Here is a 26,426-nt window from a genome sequence, read left to right as displayed (position 1 = left end):
TGTAAATATACAATAGGCAGTCTGCACATGAACAATTGGGCTGCATTGAGCCTAGTTAGCCGGGAATATTTCGGAACCGATGTGCACATATCCATCGAGTGAAAACTGCACAGTAAATCTCTCATAAAATGTGCCAAAACTACTACTACCCCAGAAGAATAAAAGCCCCTAGTAGCAAACAGGTCTGCAGAGGTATGTCATTGGAGGGTGATTTGGTGAGGGTCTATAGAAATAATTTTATCCAGTTATCTGCACTGAAGAAAAAGCTTTCAGAAGTTTATACTACCTCTGCACTCCATCCTGCCTACACGCACTATTCATATCCTGCTCAATAATATGAAAGGCTTCTATATTTTCTATGTAACAAAAATAGATGTTTTCCAGCTACTTAGCAAAAAACAACACATTAAGAAAAAACTTCCAATTTTATTTTTCACCTTTATAATCCATTAACTGTAATAGCTTTTAAGGTACTGTTAAAATTCCTGAGCCTCTCAGGCTGAGTGAAAAGATACACCAACAACCAAACTGTAGAAAGTGATACTGGCTTTATCAAACTTTTAATTCAGCAGATCTTTATTATCTATCATAGGTTACAAATTTGACTACTATTTTTAAGAGTTTGAGAAGTCCTAGATGATGTAGAAAGCGTGAACTCAGTATCTTAAGGATTTAAAAACTAATCTATTAAGATTTAATAGAAAAGATTTAGAATGTGAAATGAGAATGTAGATTTAAGATGTGTTAACTGTAAGTGTATTGGCATGTAGAAACCCATCAAGGTATACTAATAGTTTTCTTGTTACATTAAAATGCAATATTCAGTAAAATAAGTACATTGTATAAGTATCTCTCTGTGTGTATGTATCCATACAAAAATGAACAGATAAAATGTGTTTACACAAGCAGCTGGGCAGCAGAACTGCCAATGAACATTACTCTCTACATCAGCTGCTAAGTACTCTCCTTAAAAAAGGGCTTTCTCAGAGAACTAGCTAAAATCCTAACAGAGCAGAAACACAATTTAACCAAAGGTCTGGATCACTTGTTTGCTGACTTTGCTAGAGAACAGCTCAGGTTGAAGAGAATTTTGTTGATGCTAAAACTTCCTTTGAGTCTTTCATATTTATAGAAACATATTCATATGTATTTCTATATTTGTCAAGGTGAATAAGCATGTTATATTTACATTGTGCATACATTTTAAGAAGATTTACTGCTGATCATCCAGAATGAATAGCTATATAGGATGACATACTTATCATTAGTTTCCTTTTTGATGCATGAATGTTAACAAGAAAATCCAATTCTAACTTCAGAATATTTAAATTATTTTCCATTTTTTACTGAGGATACTTTGAAATTTTATGATTCTCTTTTATAAGATATTAGCCAAAGGTCTAAGACTGATCTTGCCTCTAGAGGGGTACATAAAATAAAAAGAAAGAAAAAATTGGGACTTTTTAATATGTGGATTTGATAAAGTTATGCCTTAACTGCTGCTGTCAAGAAGCAGTTACTGTTGATTATCTGAAAATTACTTGTGGAATTTTCATTAATATCATAGTTTAAATCTCTTCTGAAAGAAATGCTTTAACTTTTGTGAACATGGTGAATATTTTATATTTTGCTATAGAAAACAGCATTCATATTTTCAGCAAGAGAGTGTCCTTCCCACACCTCAAATAACATATTCAATTGAAAATATAAGCATGACATTCAGGCTTCATTTGCTGTTGGTGTCTAGCTAAAAAAATATAAATTGATAAAGACAGAAAATTCTAATCTGATGCCCTAAGGCCAGATCCAATAAAACACTTAAGCATCTAAATTTGGTGTTAAAGCAACCAGTGGTGATGATGGTATGAGCAGCCACTGCCTCCAACATCACCCCAAAAAATTGTATGCAGCTACCTGGAGCTAGTAAGTACAGAAATACTGTCAGTAGGACTGAGCTATAAATAATACCTTGCAGACCCAAAACCACCTGAGTCCAGGTTGTAAGGGTAAAGGGATGTTAAAATACTTTTACAAAAACCACAGTGACTAAGGATACTGCTCAGTAAATATGTCACAAGTTCAATTCTTTCTTTTGCCTGGAGAGAATTAGGCTCCACATCTCCAAGGAGGGTGTATGTGACTTTTAAGCCAATGGTTATTTTGAACTTTCTTTTTTTGAAACACTTCAGATCAATGAGCAAAAAGAGGATCAGGATTCATCAGTCTAGTCTTTATGCTCTCTGTTAGTTCCTCTTTCCTAGGCTATTTCCATGCTTAGCAGATAATACTGAACAGGTATCCAGCTCCATAAAATACACCAAAAATCTGCTTCTCACAGCTTTGGACTGGGAGGCCTGCAGGATATCACATGTAAGCTGCACAGGGAAAGTGATGAAATATACCTCATCAAAACTGAGGGACTATCTAGTGCAAACTTTGTGCCACAGAAACTGGAAAAGACTTAAAGTCTCTTGACATAGAAAACTGAATGGATCTTTACTAATATGACTCCCATATTTCACATAAGTCCTCCTTGTTGAATCTGACCTAATAAACCCAATGTCCACCATCACATAATCCATAATTACAGATTACAAAATCAGATACTTGATTTTGGCTGTCAAGCACTTGAACTGACACTGTGTACTTGAACTTACCTCATTTTCCCCAGGACCATTTGCATTTCTACAGCCTGCTTTCAGTAAAATTTAAAAAGCTGTTATCTTCTAAAAAGCAAAAATCCTTTGAAAATCTAGGGTAATTCACTTAGTGTGATACAGATGATGACATCTTGAGTAATGTATGAACTGTGAGGCTCAAGTGCTCTGCAGTATCTCCTGCAGTCCTTCCTAGTCCAGACTGGGAACTCAGCTGGACCACAACATACCCATATCAAACCTAAGTTTCCTTCTTAGGGAACTCAGGGAATGAGTGGAACTTCAGATGTGTACATTGGGTCTTGACACAACCTGAAGCTAGGATGCAGCAAAGCTGCACACATGGATGAAGCAGCTGTAAAATGACCCTAAGATCCATGTTTTACACATGGCCATTGGCAACAACTCCTCCAGTTTTCCTGCAACAAATAATGACCCAGAGCCTGACGTGAACTTTCTAGTTTTAACAGACAGATCCACAGAACCTCATTTGATTGTTGGTGTCATAATAATAACTGGACTTCATGGAAGGTAAGGTCACTCAAAATTCCTCATACCAGAACCTGAAAGTAGATTTTTAAGACAGTCTAAAGGAAAAAAAAATAAACAAAAAAATCCACGAAAACAAAAACAATCAAAACCCCAAGCAAACAAAAAATCAAATACCAAACAAATCAAAAAAAAAAATCACAAAACTGCACAAGAGCTTTACTGGTAGCTTAAACCACTCTAATAAAATAAACTAATTTTTGCTATTAATATTAATTCTTGCTGAATTTTGAATAGAAATACATATGATCTTTGAAAGACTTATTCAGTCTGCCAATGCCAATGAAGTGTTTCTAATCATATTACACCATGTTGCGTGGACTGGGTAAATTAGCTCCTTTGTACTGTTTCTAACAGGTAAATGGATTTTCTCTCCTGTATCCAGCTCATAGATCAGGTCGAATAAATGATTCACTCCTCTCACATTCAGAATTTGTATACAAATACAATACCAAAGTATGTTGATCAGTTGGCTCTGTTACAACTTTGTTACCTCTTAAAATTCTATATTGGCTGTAAATAAATTTTCCCTGATCTCAGATCACTTCAGAGATTTTTTTCATCTTTTCATTTTTTTTAATGGAAGAGGAGACAAGAAGAGAAAAGACAGGTTCTTCTTTATTACTTTTTTACGTAGGATTTTCTAGGTTCCCGGGTTCGATTAAAAGACATTTTAGTTGCAGCTAGTAAATTTCTACCAATGAAATTAATTTGATTGGTTAAAAAAACCATCCATTTTTAAATGTTTCATGATACTTACTTAGAACTTTTGATTCCTTTCCTTTTCCTTCCTCCCTCCCTTCCTTTGATGAAGGTGATGGAGTTTCAACAATAAAAGTGCCACCACCTACATGTGTGCGTTTGCATTTTTAAATATGGTCACAGTCTGACTGATTTGCAGGGGTAAAACAGTTTCAAAACCTGATTGCAAGCTCACAGTGACAAAACTAGATAATTACTATCTCCACAAATATCTGTAAGTCAAATCACTTGTTTTAATACAGATTGGATTAGTACTAAAGGTACAAGATTGATATGAGAGACATGATAAATGTAGTCATGACAGAAAACAATTTTTAATTTAGTAACCCCTATCAATCTAGATAGCCCATGAATATTTACCATTAATTCAGTAGGCTGGAACAGAGCAGAGGAAAAAGAATAAAAAAAAAAAGAAAAAGAAAAAGTAGGTTTGACCTAAACAAGGACTGAGGCAAAAAAGAGAATTCTCAGCAGTTTTACTGAGAACAGATCTTGCAAAACCTGGCAAAATACATTTAGGATATCATAATTTTAAAAAAAAAACTTAAAAAAAACCTGAATGACATGCAAAAGTAGTTGCCATTCTTAATATGTACTTCTCTTTGCAGAACTTTCCAGTTGGATTACAGTTAAACAAGTAACTTCAAAGGCTGAAATAAAATCATTTATGGAAATTCAAAACAAACCTATTTGATCATATCATACTTCACAGCAGGGATACAATTTGCACAGGCTGGGTGAGGGCATAGTGTAAGCAAAAACAGGTTGTGTGTGCAATGAACCAAACTAAATGGTTTATATAAAAGAAATGTTGTTTTCATTAATTTTTCTGGTAATCTTATTAAAAACACCACCTGTCCAGAATAGAATTGTCCAGGTTTTAATTCTTTTTCATATCTCAGTGTTTAAACACAAGACAGAGGAGGTATCATCTTATAGCTATTAAAATTGTCACAAAATGTCTTATTATGAAATCTTCGTAGCAACAGCAGTTTCTTCAGCTCTGTTTCAATGTCTGGTTATTATACCTTTTACTAAATTTTCTCTTGTTGTGCTCTAAGAACTGATTTTTCTGATAAGCTTAAAATTTTTTTTTTTCAAATCATGCATTGCATTTTAAGCTTCTCTTTAAACAAAATGTTTCCAGGCTATAAGATTTAAAATATATTAAGCAAATAAAACGTAAAATGCACCTTTCAAAATTCCACCACCATACCACCAAAATCCCCTGTAAGAGCCCTGAACAGGAACTTGACTTTGAATACCAGCAGAGATGAAATGGTGTCATAATCAGCATAAGTGCATGTGGACTATTCACCTAGATCAAACACTTTGGTCGTATACTCAATTAAATTTAAATCCCATTATATAATGTCTACCAGCCTCATTTTATGCAATTCCCTAATTTAATGGCTTGGTATTAGCCTTTTTACTTTTTGCACACATGGACTAATTTTCATGGTGCTCAGTCCCTCTGGGAAGTAGGTCATTAAAGTCAACTGGACGGAGACAGAAACTTAATACCTAAACAGTCTTGCAGAAGGGTCAGAATCGTAATAATAATGTAAAACAGTTTTTCACTCATCCTACTTTGCAATATTTATGAAATTTCTCCGTCATATATACATATATTCATTAATCTTGGAGATTACAAAATAGAACTCTAAAGAAAGTTAACATCCTGTTACAATTTGGTTTGTGAAAGTGAAATAAAATAAATCAACAAAACAAAAATCCCAATTAAAAAATTAAAAATCGCAAGTATAATAATTAGCTACCAAGACAACAGTTGTTTTACACTGAAGAAGTAGAATTATAATATTCATATTACCTTTCTCAATGTGTATTCTTTTTGTCTCATGTCCCACATCATGACCAGCCAGATCACCCTCCTTAGGTCCAGGCAGGACATTAGGTGACAAACCCATCAGCATCTGGTTCATAGATAGCCCATTCTGATGGACAGCTGCTAGACACAAGCACAGGCAGAAAGAAATCATATTAACAATACTCTTTTTTACTTATTTTACATAGTTTTCCTCCTAATTATACAAGACTGCTAACAATCATTAAGTTATTTAATTAGTGCTATCAGGATCCACATAGAGGAAAAGTTTCTTCCTGTTACTTCTAGTTTAAAACAATCAATTTTAAAAAGAAAGTTCAGTAACTTTGGATAATGTTGGAAATATTTAAAGTTGGATAAAGTTGCAAGTATGTTCTTGCTTATTTAATAAAAACTGTTAAATTTTTAGTTCATTGTACAAAAATTCTTGAGTACCAATATTTTCAATATGCAGACCCTAATAGCTTCCTTAAATGAAGCATTGTGGCCTTTCAGATGATATAGACCGCTTTTCCATATATTCTGTGCAACAGTAGGATTGTTTATTTGCTCATCAGACAGGTTGGAAAGCTCTTTCCAACAATGAGTCTCAAACACACTTCAGAAACTCAAGTAGTTTATATTTCTATGCTTTAATCCTGAAAAAATTGTATTTTCAAGAGATTTATGACATTTTTAGTATTTTATTTTTTTAAAAAAATATGGAACCCATATTCCTGTAGTAGTCATCTTAACCTGGCTGGCACCACAAACGATGTACTTAAGAATCAGGTGTGATGTCAACAAATCAGATAGGTCCGAAAATAATTATATTATAAATAAATAAGTTACTGAAGTGATCCACCGCTTAAGGAACTCTGTTATGTATGTTCACATGGAAGGAAAAAATTTGCAAAGGTCCCACTCCTCTCTGTAAATTATAAAGTAAGCTGAACAGTACAATTTCTTTTTTGTTAAAAAAGGGTAATTCCTCAGCAAAAACAATAAATATCTCTTGATTTAGATTTTTGGGGTTTGTTTTGTTCGTTTTTTGGGGTTTTTTTAAGAGAACAGTGGAAAAGGTCTTCATTAGTTGTAAACAAATATACTATTCAATCAATTAAGAAAAAACATTTAAATCTACATTTCTGAGGGTTTCTTTCAGAACTTCACTTATGAAGCCTGCAGTGGGTTGATCTTGGCTGGAAATTACGTGCCCTCCTAAGCCACTTCATCACTCCCCCTCCTCAACTGGACAATGGAAAGGAAATATAATGAAAGGCTTGTGGGTCAAGCCTGGGGAAATAGATAGGTCACAGTATATGGGATGCCAATTTAATCTGCTCTCTGAATTGTCCAAGTGATAAGAAAACAGAATTTTCAGCTTGTCATAGTCAGGCCTCATTTCTTTTCTTTGGTAAGTCATTTTTCATCACACACTAATGAAAGATCTCTCATCTGAAGGTCAATGAAGAGTCAGCTTCCTGCATCTGACGAGAGCCTGAAGAGAAGCAGCCTAAAGGACACGTGTTGCATCTAATCAATACGGCCACCTATTTCATACAGCTCCTTCATGGCCCTCTGCGTGTGTGCCAAACCCTCCCATTTCACCTACTGACAAATTCCACTGTGGAAGGATGATTGAAATGCACAAAGACCTGCAACACAGCAGTATTAAAGGGAATGGACAAGTGTAATATGAATTTAAGTACATATCAATAAAATAGTATGCATTTAGAACCTTAGTTTCCATTGCTGCACTGGAATATCACAGAATTCAGTCTTTGCCGTATTCTGTATATGGAACTGTGATAAAAATGGCATCACTCTGGGACACCACAGTTTAATTTCACTCTGTCCCCTGGGAGCTATGAGGTGATAATATTCTTTCTATCATATTTCTCACCATTACAAAATTTTATATTTAAAATTTTCTAAACTATGCACATTTTTAATTTATTTAACCCAATTCTTCTCTTTACCAAGCAATTCTACCATGTAAAATATTGCTTATGCAGTCAAATTCAATTTAGAAATCAAACCAGAGTAACCAGATTAAATAAAATTCAATTTCTTTTAAAAATGTTTACACTATATGTTCAGTTCTAAAACTAATCTAGCAAATTGCTTCTTGCCTGCAATTCTGTATTTCATTGCTCATATCTTTATGTTTAATATGACATGATGGCAGTTTATATCACTACCTGTTAATGTAGCATCAGATATTATGATACTGTAAACTGGGGAACATAATGTTGGGAGATAGTTATTGCAGCTGAACTTCTGAACATGATACATATGAGATCTATTTAAGGCGAGGGAATTTTGATTAGAAAAACAAGCTGCACCTAATCAAGTTTAAAGTGGTGAGAAGGAGAAGAATGGGACCTACGGATTCTGTCTGAAGAGCTCTCGGTCCGTGCAGGCGAGCTGGACACGCTGCTGCTTCGATGAGAGGACGGATGGCTGCCAGGTCTTCGGCCCTCTTCAAGAGAAGGAGCAGGAGAAGGGCTGTCTGGAACACGTTCCTAGTCCACACAAAAAGTCATTGAGAAAAAACGGCAAAGTTAAACCGAGCCTCTTGTTTCCAAACATCACTTCCCCAAACTGGATCTCCCTTCCAAATGACAACCTATTCATTCCCCTTTTGAGGTTTCCAGGGTTTGCAGAGAATTCTCAAAAGAAACTTGGAAACTTAAGGACACTAGACCTTACATTTAAGCATGCAATATGAGCACAGCTCACCCTATTAGGCTTTTTACTGCCTTCTGGACTACTTAAAAAAGAAGAGGTTTGTTCTGCTTTGGGGTTTTTATTTTGGTTTCTGTTTGGTTTTTGGTTGTTTGGTTGGGGTTTTTTTGTTATTGTTGTTTTTTGTGGTTTTGTTTTGTTTTATTTTTCATTTTCTTTACTCATATCATCATGCAGTTGAATTGGAAGTATACATTTTGGCATACAGATGTCAGCCTTACAGGATGAGGAATTATGTATTTCTGTAAATAAAGACCAGGTACTACTGTTTTATCTCAGTTATCACGTTGACTTTTACTCCACATCTTAATTTCAAAGAGGATTCTTGAGCAATGAGATCTTATGGAACTGTAAAGGATCATAAAGAAACTATAACCTCCTTACTGTACCTGTACCAGTAACATGACTTATGAAAATCGAAATGTCTATTTTTACCATGGAACACAAACTTGGAATGATTCACACTTTTTGGATGAATGTGGCCATGTCACTTCAAAATGGGGAAAACCACCATTCATGTTTTTCTATCCAGGGAAAGCCTGGCAGGGTAGACAAGAGAAGCTATGACACACTCCAAAACTTGGTTTTGAAAAACAGAATGCGAGGACTGTGACAGTTTGAACTGCACATCTGCTATGGGAGTATTGCTAGTATGTAGCAGATAGATATATCTGATATTTACCCAGAAGTCCAACAGTAACAATAATCAAAGGGAGATAAGTGCAGAATAGTTCTTTCTAGAAAATTCGCTGTCTTTCCCTGCAGTTTCCTTTTTACTGCTGAATGTTCTCAAGACTCATTGCTAAAATATGTGAGAGTGAGGTTGTTTTGAGCAAATAGGGATAAAAATAAATAAATCCTATAAGGGAAATCTATTGGAAGGATTGAAGATGTTAAACTAGAGTGGTTTCTGGCTTGTTTTTTTCCTTTTGATAACTGAAAACCTAACTTACTATGAAAAAAACAATGAGCCTAAACCACCAATCAACAAACAACTGCACACATTCAACTCACTAAAAGCTTTTGGTAACGAAACATTACAATTAGTACGTGTTTAATAACACAAAATAAAACCTGCTGTTGCAAATTAATCTTCTTGAAAAAAACAGTACATTCCTCACACAGAAAAGTCCTTTTGGAGCAATCATTATGTTATTATGGACAGTCACTAGATAAATATTTATTTCTCTGAATACATTCCTAAGAAATTTTGCAATATCCCCAACTATAGTAATCAATAGATTTGTTCCACATAAGTTTCATTAAAAAGCATCTGCTGAACTTGAGATTCTGATTGCAAAGGGATTCAATGGGCATATTGATAGAGTGGGAGGAGATTTTTTAGAACAACATTTCAAGACATTTAAGTAGATTCCACTTTAATAGTCTTAGGTTTTTAAGTCAAAAACATTGATGAGGATAGCTTAACTGCATCATAGCTCTAGGCTTATTATGACTTTGATTGTGTTTATATGCCCATGAACTGGGTATTCAAGAGGAGGATTATAATGCAGATGTTTTCAGAATGCAGAAGATTTATTTCTTTAGATTTAGGAGGATTTAAGCATGCACAGTGTACAGATTTGATATAAATTAGAACACGGTATATTTAATCATTCATTTAAAATATAATTTCACTGTTTGGCATACAATGTATTGTTCTTAGAAGGGTTTCATTAAAATGAAATCCAGTGAGCATATAAGATTTGAATAGAGAGCTGCAGAGTAAATTAATTTATTTAAACAGCTTAATTTGTTTATCCTATTTATTTATGTGTGCTTTTACAGCATGTATTATGAGATGGAGCGAGCAAAAGGAATGCACAGGACAACGAAATATAATTACTGTACAAACAAAACAGATAATGAGTTTTATTCTCATATAATATGACATAGACAAAATCCATGAGAAAACTATATATCTTGGCTTTATCAATTAATTTGTAAAATACCCTTTAACTCCAATAAAACATGGGATTGAACTGTACAGAAATGCAAAATAAAGCAATTTAGTACCTTAACTATTTTTTTTTTTATATCTTTGCTTCATAATTCCACAATCAGCAATCTGGTCTATAGCAATGTTTTGTGTTTAACAAATTCACTGCAATAATAAATGGCAATGCTACTAATAATAAATTGAAATACTTTGTTGCTCTAAAAAAGTCATAGTAATAAACTAACTGTGCTGGAATATCAATATGTTTTCCTTAACAGAGATTTTTGTGCAAAAAACATTAATTTGGTTTGTGGCAAAATATTAACTCAACTTTAGACTCTATTTAAAATTTTTCAAAAAAGGAAATATTCAAAATTGTGTTCATTAAATAATGTAGATCAGAGCTATTTTTTCACTTCTACAGCATGTCACTTTTGTACAAGTTACTCTACCTGAAACAGCAAAGAAATAGAATTTACTGACTTATAATCCTGGCAGCAAATCACTTAGGATTCTGCCCACCACCCAATATTTTTTCTAAAACTTGCCTACTCCCAGAGGCAGATGTTTCTGGAGAATCTGGTCTATAACCTCTTACTATTTTTTTCCTCCATTTTTTGCTTTCCTATTTCTTTCTACAGATACTTACAGGTAAAAAGTAGTGTGAAAAATTTAGGTAATATGCAGCAATTTAGCATATGGTTGACCAACATTTCAGAATTGTTAAGACTCTCATGTATCAGAACCAGAGGCTTTACTAAGCAGTGGACAACAAACTCTCAGGGGCCAAATTTGAAGCATTCCTTATCTTGGCACTCTTTACAATTTGATCCAAATCATGAATCCTAAGCATTTACGAATATGATATTTACCTCCTCCAAAAATGTTCCTACCACAAAGAAATTTTCACTCTAAGGGAACTCTAACACCCTTTCTTGTACTCCTACTCCACTGACAAGTTGCACACCCTCAATGTCAAGCCCATTTCATAAATAACAGTCTTTTTCCTGTGACACTGGGTATTTTATTTTATGCTGTAAAAAACAGGTAAAAGATTTCAATATCAGAGATTTTAACACATGAGATTGATGTCATCTCTAGAATTGAAATCACTCCAGTTTTGTTCCAGAATATTACATAACATTCACAAAATCACACTGTCTTGGTTTTTCTTCAAGTAAAACAAGAGAATCTTTATGTATTTATCAACTTTTTTCTAAATTTCTCAAATAGGCAAATACTATAAAGTCTTACTCTGAATGTTACTTTTAAGTAACTTTTTTTAAAATAATTATTTTAATACATTAGTAATGGTATTCAAGAGGCCAGAATTACTTTTTTCTCTATATCATTTTTTTTTCCTCTTACCTGTTCACAAAGTTAGTTATACAATATTATTTTCTTTTTTTGCCTATTTTATTTCTACTTCAGCAGCATGTTTTCACTGTTTGAAAATTGCTTCATTACCAAAAGCCTTCCTCAAAATATATCAAAACACAAAGCTGGTGAAGTTTAACTGTTGTATCATTATTGAAGACATTTCAGGTAATATATGTAGGAATAATCTTTCTGCTCCTAAGAAGACAGAAAAGTACGTGGTATCTTCTAGATTGTCAACACCTCAGTTTTCCCACAAATATTCTTTATTCTTTGACATTCTTATTCATTAGTAACAAAATTCTTGACCATTTCTGACAAAGTTTGAATACATGTTCTTCCAATAACCAAACCAGATTTGCAAGCAGTCTTCACCTCCTGCCTATTTCTATCCTACAAGTATTTAATCTCAGCTGTCTACTATCTTCTAGTTTACTTTGCCATAAGACTCATCTCTTTGGTTTAGTCATCCTTTAATTTTAGACATGGAATGAGCTCTAGACATGCAATTAAGTCTTGCTCTAGAGGTATATGATTTTTTCAACTATTTAGTTGTCTTGATCTTCTTCAGTATTGAACAAACTCCTTCAAAGATGTTTGTGCTTTAAGTCATTGAAGTGCAGAGGATAAAGTAATTTATTTTCAAGGTCATACTTTCCATAGTTTAGGTAATTTAGGTAATTTCAGGTAATTGTTTAGGTTGGAAGAGATGTTTAAAGGCCATCTAGTTTCAACCTGCCACAGGCAGGTGAACTGACCACTAGAGCAAGTTGCTTAGAGCCCCATTCAGCCTGGCCTTGAACACTGCCAGGTATGGGGCATCCAGTGTCCCTGAACAGCCTAACTTTATCCTAGGGAAAGTATAAATGACACAAACTGTTTCATACAGTCGAGATAATGCTAACAATAATGATAACTATAATGATAACAACAACAACAACAACAATAATAATAATAATAATAGCTGCAGCAGCAGCAGCAGCAGCTGCTTTCTATCATGTCTATGCCCTTTTCACAATGGCTCAGGCATGAAAACTCCCCTCTGGGAAAGTACTGGGACATTCACACATTGTCTGAAGGTATTCACCCCTTCTGATGGGCCATAATTGACCCAACTGTGCTGATGGGGGAGGCAGCTGTGGTATCTTGGGAGGTGCAATGGATCATAAAAGACTCCTGAAGTGTCCTGTGATCCACAGCCTTACACCATTCAGTTTGAAAACTCCCCACCTCAGGAGAGGAACCTGGGCATTCCCACCAGAACCTGAGCATATATGACTGTGGAACTTCGGTGTTTTGTGGGTTTTTCCTGTTCCTGACAGATCAAGATAGCCACAATCGCTTCAGCCAACAGACACTAAAATTGCAACAATCAAGTCTTGTTGTGATGCCAGTGGGTGGTGATATCTTTCTATTATTTTCCTTTTTTTTTAAGAGGTATTTTTATGCTTTTATATTGCTGTATTGCTACAGATAATAATAATTAAAATGGCTACATATGTGCTCCCCATTTCAACCAAATTATCCTAAAATAAACCCTACATGTGTATATTTACAAGCATGGATAATTCAGTGTAATTTCACTCTAATCTGCCCCAAGGAATCTATTAACAAGAACCTGCCCTCACCTATTGGAGATCGTGGTAACAAGGAGTAGTTTATATTATTTCCAACCTTTGTGGGAAGACACCTGTCTTCCAAGCCTTTTTGGTGGTAGAATTATAAAAATTGCTTTTAAAAGTGATCAAAACACAGATTTCTTTCTTCAGTTTCTCACTGACTTATTTTGAACCTGTGTGAGATGTATTCCAGGAATAACTTTATTGTAAAATGTCACATTTAATTTGACATTGCTTTAGCTGAATAAGTGTAAGAAATTAGTTACTTGAGTATCTTTTTTATCTTCTGCAAACAGAATATTTTATTTTTACAGTTTTACTTTTTCATTCCGCTTCACTCAAAGACAGTATGACATTCTAAATGAACATTTAGACCTAGGAATTGCAAAATTAACTGGACTAATAGTTATTTCCTAACTTCCTTAGTCACTTCTATTAGTGTGTAATTTGACTGACTGAATGCTATAAAATTTTATTTCTATTTCCTTATCACTGGTTGCTAAAGATCTTGCTAACTTCACACTGATGCACATGACATATTTCTCATCTTGTTTTCACAGATCCACTTCTAATCCAAATCAAAATTCAGGAGTTCAAGTGTTTTGTACTAGCATTAATTGCTCTATTATTTTAAATCTTGGACATCTTTCTTATGAAGAAAAGAATCCATGATATTTACATAAGATGGCTTCTCTCTTTGTGAATACCTTGAACTTATTTACCTCTTGGACCAATTGAAGTTAATTTGATTTCTACTATACTTTTTACTTCTGCAGTTTTTCACTGTACCTACTTTGCTGCTCCCATCACAATACTGACAACTGAAAGCATAAAATGAACAGAGAGATCAACTGACAATAATACTGAATTTGCTTAATTTTTAGTATCCTATTTTCTACATGAAATTACTACAGCAGGAGATAACTGACAGGAAGCCAAACAGGAGACTTCCAAGTAATCCTTTAACAGTACTTGCACAAGAGATCTAATAGTTTGAAATCATGAGCAGTACATAAAGTGCAGTGATCTAGTCAGGAAGTGGGTGTCAATGGATTGGGCCATTACAGGGATTAAAAACAAGCAAGAAAACAGACAATCAAAGTCAATCTCTGTCCACAGAAGAAAGAGCTTGGTTTTCACAATGAATATTTGATCTAACAAACAAAATATCCTTCCAAAGTATACAAAAAACCCCATGGAACATGCAAATAAACAGACATGCAAGAAACTCTGTTCATATCAAATCGAATTAGTAACTCCTTATTGGCAAGCTGGACATACTTTCTGATTTTTTTAAGGCTTTTTTCCTCCTCTTCTGAAAATCTAGCCTTACTTGAAGAGTAAGCTTGAGAAGCATCACTAGGAATTCACTCCTCAATGTAAATCCAAACCACACAGCCAGCCAAAGACCAAGAATTCATCTGACTAGATGTCATTGTCCATACTAAAAATGTCTGCATCACAGATAGTCACCCTAGGCTTATTTGTCATGCATACATTTATGTTTCCAAAGTACAACTCACCTCACTAAAGATAGTTTAACTAAAGTAGCTATCTCAAACAGAGCCAATGCATTATGCCCAAGAAGTCAGTGAAATTAATCCCATCCCCTGTACCTGGCCCCATGGTCATTTTGCAACAAGTTAATCTCACACTACATACATAGTTCCCTGTTACACACGTGAACATGAAAATTTCCAAACATAAAGTTTGTACTACCTCCTCTGTGTCATGTGTAGATAACTATTTTACATGCCACAAGTTAATTCATACGAGCATATGGCTGCTATCAGCTTCAAACTGCACCTCAGAAGCATGCATGATAAAAGAAATAATAGGATCACATATTATTAAAAAAAAGGACATGATTCCAAGTTACAGCCTACCATATTTAGTTAGCAGCTTCTAAGGTCATTATATAAAATCTGTATTAAAAGCTAAAACAAATAATATTAATCATATAGATAGAACTAATTAACGAGGCGGAACACAGTGTCCTCTAATATAAAGACGGTTAAGCCATAATAAAGAAGGTCAACTATACTTTGACCTAAGATCTACTCATTCTAAATGAAAAAATAAAAAGAAGTGTGCATATATATACAAGTTATTCTAATGTGGGAATTTTTTCTGTTATGCTCAAGTTCCTACAAATTAGATATCATATTTTCTGCAGCCAGGATAAAATTGTTATTTGATTTACATTATACTTAAAAATTTATAGGTATATTCCAATTTTCATGTTTGGTTTCTTAACATGTAAAAGCAGTTGTTTTAGAAGCTAATAGTCCTATTTTTATTCTAAAATATTTATTGTAGACCAATTACATTTTATTATTTAAATGCTCTAAATCAAATTTTTCCTTACATAAAGAAGAAATCTCCATCATACTTCATGTATCAGATAAAGAGGAAATTAAGGTAGCTTCCATTTTCTTGCACTTTTACACATTCAAGAAAAGCACTTTGAAGCAATGTTAAAATTTCTATTTTGAATACACAATGCACTAATGTCTCTAAAAATAGTAGGTTATCTGAAAAGTCAGGTGTTTTTCAGGCACACAAAAAGGTTTTTTCTGCCAATTTGGAATACAATCAATTTTGTTCTCATTCCCTGTCTGTAAACACATATAGCATATCCAGCTTCACAGGAATGATGCCACTGTCTGCATAGTATTTTTCCTGTAAGGCACAGAAGTGTCCATAGAGAAGTTTTGCCTTCAACACAGGATTCAAGATTCAGTGAACTTGTCCTTTTTCCTCTCAGAGTGCTTCCTCTTAGGTATGTTCTCTGGACTTGCTCACCACCAGTCTAACATGAGACATTAAAATGTAATCTATTCAGCCATTTCTGTATGGCAGTGATGTATTTCTTCTCTTTGGCTATTATTTGGACTTTTTGGGAAACAATCACAGAAACACATGAGTCTCAGTTGGAAGGGACCCAGCAGGACCATCAAGTCCGAGTCTTGAGTGAATCACCCATATGGATAATGAACCCATGACCTGGATGTTATTAGCACCAGGCTCTGACCAACTGAGTTCATCTATTATAGACAAAAAAACCCAAAATATATGAACATTAAATTACACCAACAGGAATACACTATTGCCAATGAAAAGGGAACAAGTGAATGCCAAAATAAAGTTTCATGTCAGAATAGTCCTATAAACAGAGTTATTCTAAAAAATAAAATCTGTCAGCAGCTACCTTTGTTAAGAAAGTTAACAGCAAATTTCTGCTATTGGATCATGGGAATATATCTATCTATAAATTTAAAAGAAGGTATAAAATAGTGTAACACAACCAATGCTGTTAGATATATGTGAGGGAATTAGCAAATTTTTGTCTAATACATTCATTACACAGTGGAATACTGCTCTGCCACTGCTGTCTCCACTTTTTCAGCTGGAGGTATTGGTTTCTTCTGTTTCATTCTTTATTCTTTCTGTAAGTATTAGTCACATATTTATAAATTACAATTTTTGATTCTGGCATGCTACTGCTCTGTTCTAACTTTTACAATGTAATTTCAAGCTGCTATTAATATAAGGTATGTCCTTTATATTTTCATATATCTTTCTGCTGAGTGAAAAAAATTGATGTAGTGAAACTGCTAACAAGCTGAGCCTTTGAAACCCCAGGCAGGTGATGAAAGCCACTTCATGTCTAAAGCATCCCCAGGTCACAGCTGTCACACTCACTGCAATTCATTGTTGTCACAATCTGCTGTCCCTGCTTGTTGTTGCTCTCCTCTTATTCATCCAACTCATATATCTAAACATTCCATTACAAAAAGACATCTAATGTTCATCTCATGTTCGAAAGGGCACAACACTCTTCTGAAATATAATTCTGAAGATTTTAGGGCTCAGAGTTCACTGCCAAATCTAAGGTGTTGCTTTGTAAGGCTTCCCTTGTAATTTTGTCTTTGTCTCATCTCCTGAATACAGCAGGATAAAATGTTTAGTTAGTACATGATCTCAGCCTTATTCCAACTTCTTATCATGAAGAAATGAAATATTGCCCAGTAATAGAAAGGCATTTGAAGCTTTGTGAGTTTAAAGATAACAGCACTAGCTGTGAAGTCAGTGAATTGGAAGGAAAGGTCAGCAAGTCATCTACTGTGGCACTGTTCACAAAGGCAATTCTTCTATCCAATGAACCTGGTTGTTCATAATCTGAAGACTGATTTTCTAAGACTTAATTTTGTTCTTTGTTACTTAATTAGATATGGTTTTGATTTGATTTAGAAATTGATTTACTTTTCAGAATTGAAATTTCTCACAGGCCTTCTAACTTTCAAGCAGAGTTTACACGAGCACACATGCTGTACTCTAATTTCAAATCTATGCTGTCATTTCAGGTTACAACTACAAATGCTGAGATAAGTAATTCAAAAACTTTTCAATTTGTGGAAACATTGATACTAAAGAAAAAAAACTTCAGTAAAATTAGGCTTAAAAAATGAGTCCATAATGAAAAATATATTAGTTTTATATATTTATTGTTAAGAAATAATTTTATTTCATATAAACCATAATGGAAAAAAACCCAAGATGTCTGAAAATAATAGGAGTAAAAAACTGGAAGCTGTAATTCTAATAACAAACAGTTTCATGAAAGAGAGCAACTGCACTATTTATCCATTTTTGTAAAAATAAAGTAAAAGGAGGTTTGACCTCACTTAGATTTATTCTTGAAGATATTTATTTTGATTGTAGTATAAGTTATTATTTATAAACATTACATTGGCAGCACAAGGTTCAAGAAGTATGCTGATTACAATTTCCTGCTCAACTACTCAGTGTATATAATTCAGTGGACATTAAAATCACAGCCTCTGACTAAGCCTAGAGAAGAACAGGTAAATTGCCAGTGACATTATGCCCATCCTCATAGGAAGAAAATCCCCTAACAATGACCTCATGCTTTTAAGTTTCTGGGGTTTATGTTTCAATCCTGTTTGGTATTAAAAAAATAGGAACATAATTACTTGGTTGTGCTACCTCTATCCACATGACCATATCCATCTACAATAGCTAATAACAGAGGACATAAATCTAGACATATGTTGTACCACAAGGGGGATGAAGGAATGAGTAGTAAACAGTAACTTCTTTAGTCCTTATAATACTGTTGAAACAACTATGTGCGGCAAGATCTTATATTTAGAAGTGAGTTTTGAGTGACAAATTAAAACTTGTGTTTATGGATTCACCTACAGTAGAAATTAATTGTGAGCAATATATCACAGGCCTTGACTGAAAAAGTCAGGCCAGCACTTGGGTAATGTCATGTTCTACATAAAGGACCCAAAATCCTTAACTTGTTAGTGCAAACTTCAAAAGAAATGTGTATTTCATCCTCATATGTGCACATTTTTTCTAAAGAGAACTTGGGTTAATCTGATCATTTAAAAACATTTCATTGAAATCCACATATTTTTATATTATGGTTATGTGCAAACCAGATGGGAACATGAAAACTGGTTTGTCAAATAACTTGCACAGGATGTTATGCCAGGAGTTATGCAAAAGTTGGCAGCTACAATGAATATTTAATTAGCATGAATATGAGAGCTGAATTTTCAAAAATGACATTGATACATACTGTCGATTATTAATACAAACAAATGCTTAAATAAGCAAGCTTTTGGAAAGATATGATGTTTTTCCAATTACAACGTGCTGATAGAATGTTTCAGAAAGCCTAAATTGCTATGTACTTTCAAGGTCTTCACTGAGGTTATAAAGAATCTATCTCTGCTAAAGAAAAATAGATGAGTTACAAAAATAACTTGTTAAGAAGTAAAGGACCTCCAGGATAAGGAAAATCTTCTGGTATGGGACTGGCCACAGTTATAATAATATACACAGTTATATGATGACAGTGTGTCCCTTTCAGAGTCCAATAGCTTTAAATCTAGACAGGTTAAGATCACATGAGCCAAAAGTACTTCTCAGTTAAGTGCTTCCCGGGTCCAGCAATGTTCCCATAACAGGGATAGATTTGTCAACAGAGCAGGACCTGCTTTCCATAAAAGAAAACCATTTTTACATGACCTATGAGATGTGTTGTGCTCAAATGTACCTGATTGTGGTAACTGGAGACAAAGACAGCAGTCACACTGGAATATGCTCCTATAGACGACATATTTAAATGTAGGCCATGATAACTTAGGCAATTTTAATAGCTACATCTAACTTGTAAATCAGCTTTACAAGCTAGAATTAAGCTTGGTAAAGTTTAGAAACAGAAGGTTACCAATACTCATGAAGGTCGAATTTTATACTCTTACATATAAAATCAAATAGCTCATAGAAAATGAAAGGAGAGAAAATAGCATGAAAATAGTGAAAACAAAGTTTTCTTGTTTTGGTACAGTTATTAATACATCAGGTGTAATTTAGCATGTACTCCATCTCAATCTTCATTTTTAGGTACCCCTGAAGTACCAGTGGCTACTGTTCCAATTAAGAAAATAAATTTAGAATGAAATAAAGCACCACATGTGTTCCAGAGAACATTAGTATCATGTAACTATTACTAAATCAAGTAAAAATAGAAAAATAAAGTTGCAAAAATCACCATGTAGTTAGTCAGCAGCAGACTGCTTATATCCTCAAGAGATGGCTAAGATGGATCTAGTCTTAGGGTGGGTGGGATCTAGTCTTTTTGGCATACCACCTAAATAAACAATTCTTCTCAAACCCATATCTTAGCTCCTCATGTCAACAAAGTTGAGAAAGGGATGCCAACAAAGGCCTCCAAAGAAAACCCTACATTTGGAAATGTAGGTGACTAAATTAGGCCATCAGATCATATTTTTCCAGGTCAATAAAAACATAGATTTGTTGACTTTTAATTTAACAGTTCTTAGCAGTTCTGTGCTTGTTAGGTTAAAGAAAGGTGCACCAGCATGTTGATTGTCTTAATAAAGTCAGACCTCTTCACTGAAATCACCATGATCTTCAAAACTTCTGTAACTCCTGATTTGAAGGTCCAAGAGATTCTATGTTTATCTAATTTTGGTCCAAAGAATTGCGGGAATGGACAGATTTCCAACATAGTCCCCACATAAAGTTGCTTTTGCTTGTCTGTTTCTAAGATACATTAGAAAAGAGAACAAAAGTTTGTGTACTTTCTCTTTTTCATTTATTAGAACTAAAGAAGGATAAGAGGCAAAATGTAGATACCTAAATGAAGATTGTCATAATTATCTAATGGTAATAGGGAAGCACCTTTAAAAATTAAATGCCTTTAAAATGAAAACAGATCACCTTCAGTAAGAGGAAGAAAAGACTCCATGCCTCTGATAAAAGCATCTATAACCAGATTAATTTAATTAAAGGCCACAAACAAAAGCTAAAACTGGTAGACAAGTTCGGTTGTCAGATATTTATGAGATATCCCTATAATACTACAGTTCTGGCCTGCAGATTACTGGGACTGTTCCATGCTACTTCATTCCAATTTGTTCTGGGATTTGCCAGACTTAGTTTCTGCACAGGTGAAGTATCAAACCTTTCAGCCTTCTTCAGGTAAATTAGAGTATTTCAGTTCAAGTGCTTAGATTTTGAAGTTGCAAGGACAATCCCTTATAATTTAAGAGTAATTTTTTCCATGCTATCTCATGGAACATTAGATTACAGACTATGAAATATGAGAAATCACAAATCTATGTGTGAAAATGCTTCAATTTGAGTGTTGCTTTAATACTGATTTAGAGAGACGGAGGGAAACTGAGAAGGTAACGGTGGCCTCCGGGAGCCTGTTGCGCTCTCAGAGTCACCACACTGAGTTTTCTTGTATTTCTTGACTTTATGACTTACCTTAGAACATTTGACACCTATACACCTTTACAACATTTACAGTGTTTGGGAGTGGAATACAATTTGGTGCCTTTTGGTTTGGTTCACTTTGGCTTGCCGTACAGTTACCTTAATAACAGATGTCTCCACCCTGGATGGAGGGCTCTGCACTTGTGCTGCTGCTGCCATGTTGGCGATGGTGCTGAGGTGGTTCATCTGGCTCATCGCCATCGTGACAGAGGCTGGAGGTAGGCTCACGGGAATCAGTGGGTGGGGCATCATCATAAAAGGAAGTTCCAACCCTGTTGGGGGGAAAAAATAGGGAAATAGGTTTATGCATCTTTTCTTAAGCACTGTCCTCTTTTTTCTCCTGATGGACAATATTCAAGTGACAGGTGACAAGATGGTTCACACTGCAGGAAAAAGCAGCTCTATGTCAGTTTTCTTCTGGGAGATGGGGTCAATCACTAGCAACCATGGAGGGTTTCTCGCCACAAGGAGAGGCTATTAGACCTCTTAGTTTGTTCATATCTGTGTAATGTATGATATCATTGCTAAGTAATGGCTATTTATCACAGTTTTTGATATCTGTTGTAAGGTGCCTTAGCAATGCATCATTTTGCCACTGATGCACAGGTTAGCAGTTATTTTAAGTATCAATTTTATTGCATATGTATTTGTTCTTTACTGTCTCCACTTCCCCTGCTTAATTCTTTAAAGGAAGTATTCCAGTATTCCGCACATCCTTGATTTTTTTCGTTGCCTATTTATATAAACACAAAAAAAAAGACAGGAACTAAAAATTGCTGATGTTAGTGCTGAAAGATGTCAACCCATACCATTTGGCAGGAGGTGGTTCTGTTGAAGAGGGTTGAGTGGATGGCTAACTGGAACATTATGCTGTCCAGGCAAGTTGGGGTGGTTAACAGAGGCCTGTGATCCTTGGGTGGGGGGACACTGAAGTTTTTCTTTATCCCAAGAACCATCACTGCTGCCTGTGGGGAATGAATATATATTATTTGGATGAATGAAGATTCCAAATTTTCAGTTTCTGAATTTGGAAGCAAGGCCAGCATTCTAACCTTTTTTGTGACTGGCAATTTATTTTTAATTTTCTTTTTTTAATATGTGAGCTGGGGGAAGGTCTTCAGGGTTAGTTAGGGCTTTTTTCCACCCACTAAAAAAGATATGTAAGAATAACTTTTTAAAGTTAAGAGGTAGTACACAAGCACTCTAAAGTATTAAAGTCATGCTCATTCACATGAAGTCTGTGTTTTGTGTATATTGCACATACACTTTCCTCATACTTAGAATATAAAACTATATACAGCACTTATTAATATGTGAGAGAATATTTTTGCCTGCAAAATGTCTAACAAAAAATGTCCTGTTATGCCAATTAAAATTTAAACTACAGTTATATTGTGTCCTGTATTTGTGAATAAATAAACGTTCTTTGAAGTAATTAAAACATTAATTTATTGAGGGCACCAACATGCATGCATATGTATGTGCTTGGCTGATGATTCTATTTTGTATATTCAATTTTTATTTTATATTATTTATAAAAATGTAAGGGATTACATTGATTCTTGCAGTCTTCTGATAGTGGAACAGAATAACAGCAAAGAAGAATGGGGACAAACGTGTACTGAGATGACAGATCATTCATTTGAGAAACACCCTTTTTCTCTATTGCAGACTTCCTCATAAAAAATAACCACAAAATTAAATAAGATACAATTAAAGGACAATACAGTACACTCTGTATAAAGGAAAATAATGATAAATATCTCATTATTAATTTGTATATTTATACACAATGAAAAGGTTAGGATCTTCCAAACTGACAAACTGCATCATTCTTGGTGTGTACTTACGTATAATGCTGAGATTGAGTGTATGTATGTTTATGCATACACAGTAATCTATACATTCACTGTATGAGTTTATTTACCATACACAATCAATAAACAATGTTTGAATATATTAATAAATATGGATATATGCATGCATTCTCAGCAGTATTAATATACCCATCAGCAATATATGATTGCTTCCTTTTTCATGTAGAGCACAATTTCAACCTCCTGACTTTGAAAATGTCTACTATTTTCATTGGTGAGTCTCTTGATAGGGACTTTAGGATGACATAAGTCAAGATGTATTTGATCTATGCTCAGTTTCTATTTAGCATTATGGATTATAGCAAAGTGCATATTTCTGAATGTTTTTCTACATACATCCTACTCTTTAATGAACAGCAGAGCCTGAAAATCAACAGGAATGACACCACCTCCTTATTTCAGTAGAAAGGGGATAAGCCTATTAGTCTTGACATATTTTAACATCGTTTTCATTGGATGACAAAAGCACAGAAGTTGGTAGAATTCCAATTTAATTTCTCTAGATCTATTAAAAACCTGATTGTAAAAGCTGTACAACATAGTTTATAATGAAAAATACTCCATTATTGCCATGATTTTCTTTCCCTAGTTACTTCAGGAAGACAGTTAAGGCTCAATATAAATTCTAACTCATTAGCTCTATACTGTCTCAATCCCAGTGTAAATTGTTCAGAAGTAGGTAATGAAAATTCAGTCCAAAGTCTCCTGCAATCAAACAAAGCAATTTTATGAAACAATGAAAAGAATCAATTATATTAAATACTTTTATTATTTTACAAGAATTTTTTATAACCTTTATGCAGTGAACATACTTGAGCTGGTAAGTACATGGTTCAAATCTCATGACCTCTGCCAAGTGACCTTGTTTTTTTGTATTTTGAGAACTAAGACACTCTCAAAAAGCATGAACATAGATTTAAATACATAGTAAAGCAGCTATATCTTATTTGGAAAAAGATTAATTTTCCTTTTAATTTTATGTTCTCTAATTTTCTGCTTTTTACCCTTTTGATGTACATATTTCACCCCCTAACACAGGCCTACCCCACCCTCCTGTTTTGCTTATCCATTCTGAAGAGTTTATAGCAATCCATTGCAGCACTCCATCTCTGGAAGTCATCCCACCATGTCTTTGTGCTGGCAACTTTGCCACAGCTTTCCTGCTGCACAATGGCTTCCAGCTCTTCCTGTTTGGTGGCCATGCTATGTGCATTGCTCTAGATGCATTTCAGCTGGCCTGTTGATCCCACCACCTTTTGGGGGGAGACAAGTAATTCCTACATGACTATTCTTAGGGACTTCTGCAATTTTTAACACATCAATCACACACTTTGCAGTCTTTGCCACCACATGGCTCTCCATCCTTTACCATTAGCAAAACACTGTCCTTCAAACACTGGTGTGTCTCTTCCAGACATCTCTAATGACTTGATTTTATCCCTTTTCCCCTTTAAATCTAGGTTAAAGCACTTTCAATGAGCCCAAATAACTCCTGTATCTCCTTTGAACCAAGTGTAGCATCTCTTACAAATATGAAGAATACAAATAATACATAAATATATATTAGTAATTACGTGAATATTTGCTAGCATTAAAAGGAAGATGTTTGTATTTTATAGGGCTACTGAATTCCCAATAATGAGATATTTTCCCTATTTTTATCAGCAAGATCTTCTACAGTGCAGTTAATTTCATGTTACATGCTGATGTTCGATATGGAGATGGAGTCAATTCTTCTGTGACCCTTCCTAACCTGGTCACAGAATTTTGCAAGGTCAGTCATAGTTTGCCAATTATGGCTCTGCTTATGTGGCTCAGAAATTAGAGCTTTACTAAATCAGTACTCTTTTCTGCCTCAAAATTACAGTGTCTGCTGTTTTAGCATGATATTGAACACAATAATAATTTGGAAGAGAGAAGACAAGTTTCAGAAAGCCGAAGTATCAAGGTTAGCATTTAGTGACAGTATCCTTAATACTTGTACTCTGGAATCATCTGTTAAGATTTACTTATATGGAAAATGATTCATAGCGAGAATCCAATCTATAACATTAGAAACCACTTTCAAACTTCCAACTGCTGAGCTCCTGAACACTTTAAGTGAGCAGACACAGATACAAATAGTCTTGCCTTTCACTTTGTTTTTCTTATGCTAGTTAAACAGAATACATTTCCTCTTAGAGGAAACAGTTATTTCCATTAATGTTATAGCAAAATCAGTGTTATTCCTTAGACACTATTCACTGTCTGCACAAAGAAGTGCAAGCTACCAGTTCTGTCACCTTTTACATTTGATTTTGATTTAATGCATACAGTGGTTTCAAAGAGTATTAAAAATCTGTTGCCTTCTTCCTCTTCACTTGTTGCCCTGCTGGAGGCTTATGTTGTTCCAGTTTCCATCAGTGGTTGTCAAGTCTTTGTAATAGGATTAAAAGCTTGGACACCTGATATCCCTGGGTGCTGCAGTTCACCCTCATAAAAGCTGTTTGCTTTAAATTGAGAGAAAATCAGTTTTTAGTGGCATAATTAATTAAATTATGCAAAGTGTTCCAGATTCAGCATAACACTTTCTGAAGCAGCAATTGGAAGCTCTACATTGCATTCAAACAGCATTTCAATTGATGCTGCACTAGGCTGACCATAGAGTACCATTTTCAAGGCTTTCAAGCACAAGGGATCCAATTTTGAAATGCAAATGCTTGATGTTGAGTGCTCAAACCCCATACATATGTACTTGAATAGGCAATTTGGTAGCCAACTACGTTTCATATGTGATAGTGCTAATACAGACACTCAAAAAATTTAAATGAAGTTCCAAATCTAAGTACACACGCTTAAAAACCAGGCTCATAGGATCTCACATTTTCTCATGATGGACAACTTGATGGAACAAGAATGACAATACTTTTTCACAGTTTAAAAGGCAGAGTACAGAATCCATTGCTTTCCTCATCACCAATATTTTGGCACATATTTTCCATAATGTGACTTACCTTCTCCCATAATCAGCAGTTACACAACAAACCATTATTTGTACACTGAAGTGGGTCTGTAAAAGCCTGATGCCTGGAGTATTTGTATTCATTAGTAGCACAATTAGGTAGCTAAGGATGGTAATAATAAATTGAAACAATTCTGGACTAGAAGGTAATGCAGCCAAGAAAAAGAAAATGAAGCAGAAAACTAGTGTACAATGTCAGCTCCGCAAACAAACCCTGATCTAAA

General features: G+C 34.5%; 1 protein-coding gene across 8 annotated transcripts in view; it reads right to left on the bottom strand.

Moving 5' to 3' along the window:
- The window catches only part of DACH1 (dachshund family transcription factor 1), a 353,868-nt gene that overhangs the window by 96,187 nt on the left and 231,255 nt on the right, over nucleotides 1-26,426 (bottom strand). For 2 of the 8 annotated variants that reach the window (XM_086881091.1, XM_086881089.1), the window contains exons 4-7: nucleotides 22,134-22,289; nucleotides 21,424-21,596; nucleotides 8,186-8,321; nucleotides 5,800-5,937 (exon numbers count right to left, since the gene is read on the bottom strand). In XM_086881091.1, coding sequence (XP_086737217.1) covers nucleotides 5,800-5,937; nucleotides 8,186-8,321; nucleotides 21,424-21,596; nucleotides 22,134-22,289 — 603 coding nt within the window. The remainder of the gene's footprint in view (nucleotides 1-5,799; nucleotides 5,938-8,185; nucleotides 8,322-21,423; nucleotides 21,597-22,133; nucleotides 22,290-26,426) is intronic. The other 6 variants (XM_086881093.1, XM_086881090.1, XM_086881094.1 and 3 more) reach the window with 3 other exon arrangements.

Source organism: Cyanistes caeruleus, chromosome 3 (genome assembly GCF_971803275.1).
Source record: "Cyanistes caeruleus chromosome 3, bCyaCae1.hap1.1, whole genome shotgun sequence".
Classification (NCBI taxonomy): domain Eukaryota; kingdom Metazoa; phylum Chordata; class Aves; order Passeriformes; family Paridae; genus Cyanistes; species Cyanistes caeruleus.
The sequence above is the reverse complement of the archived record's forward strand: the minus strand, read 5'-3'. Positions and strand labels throughout refer to the sequence as shown.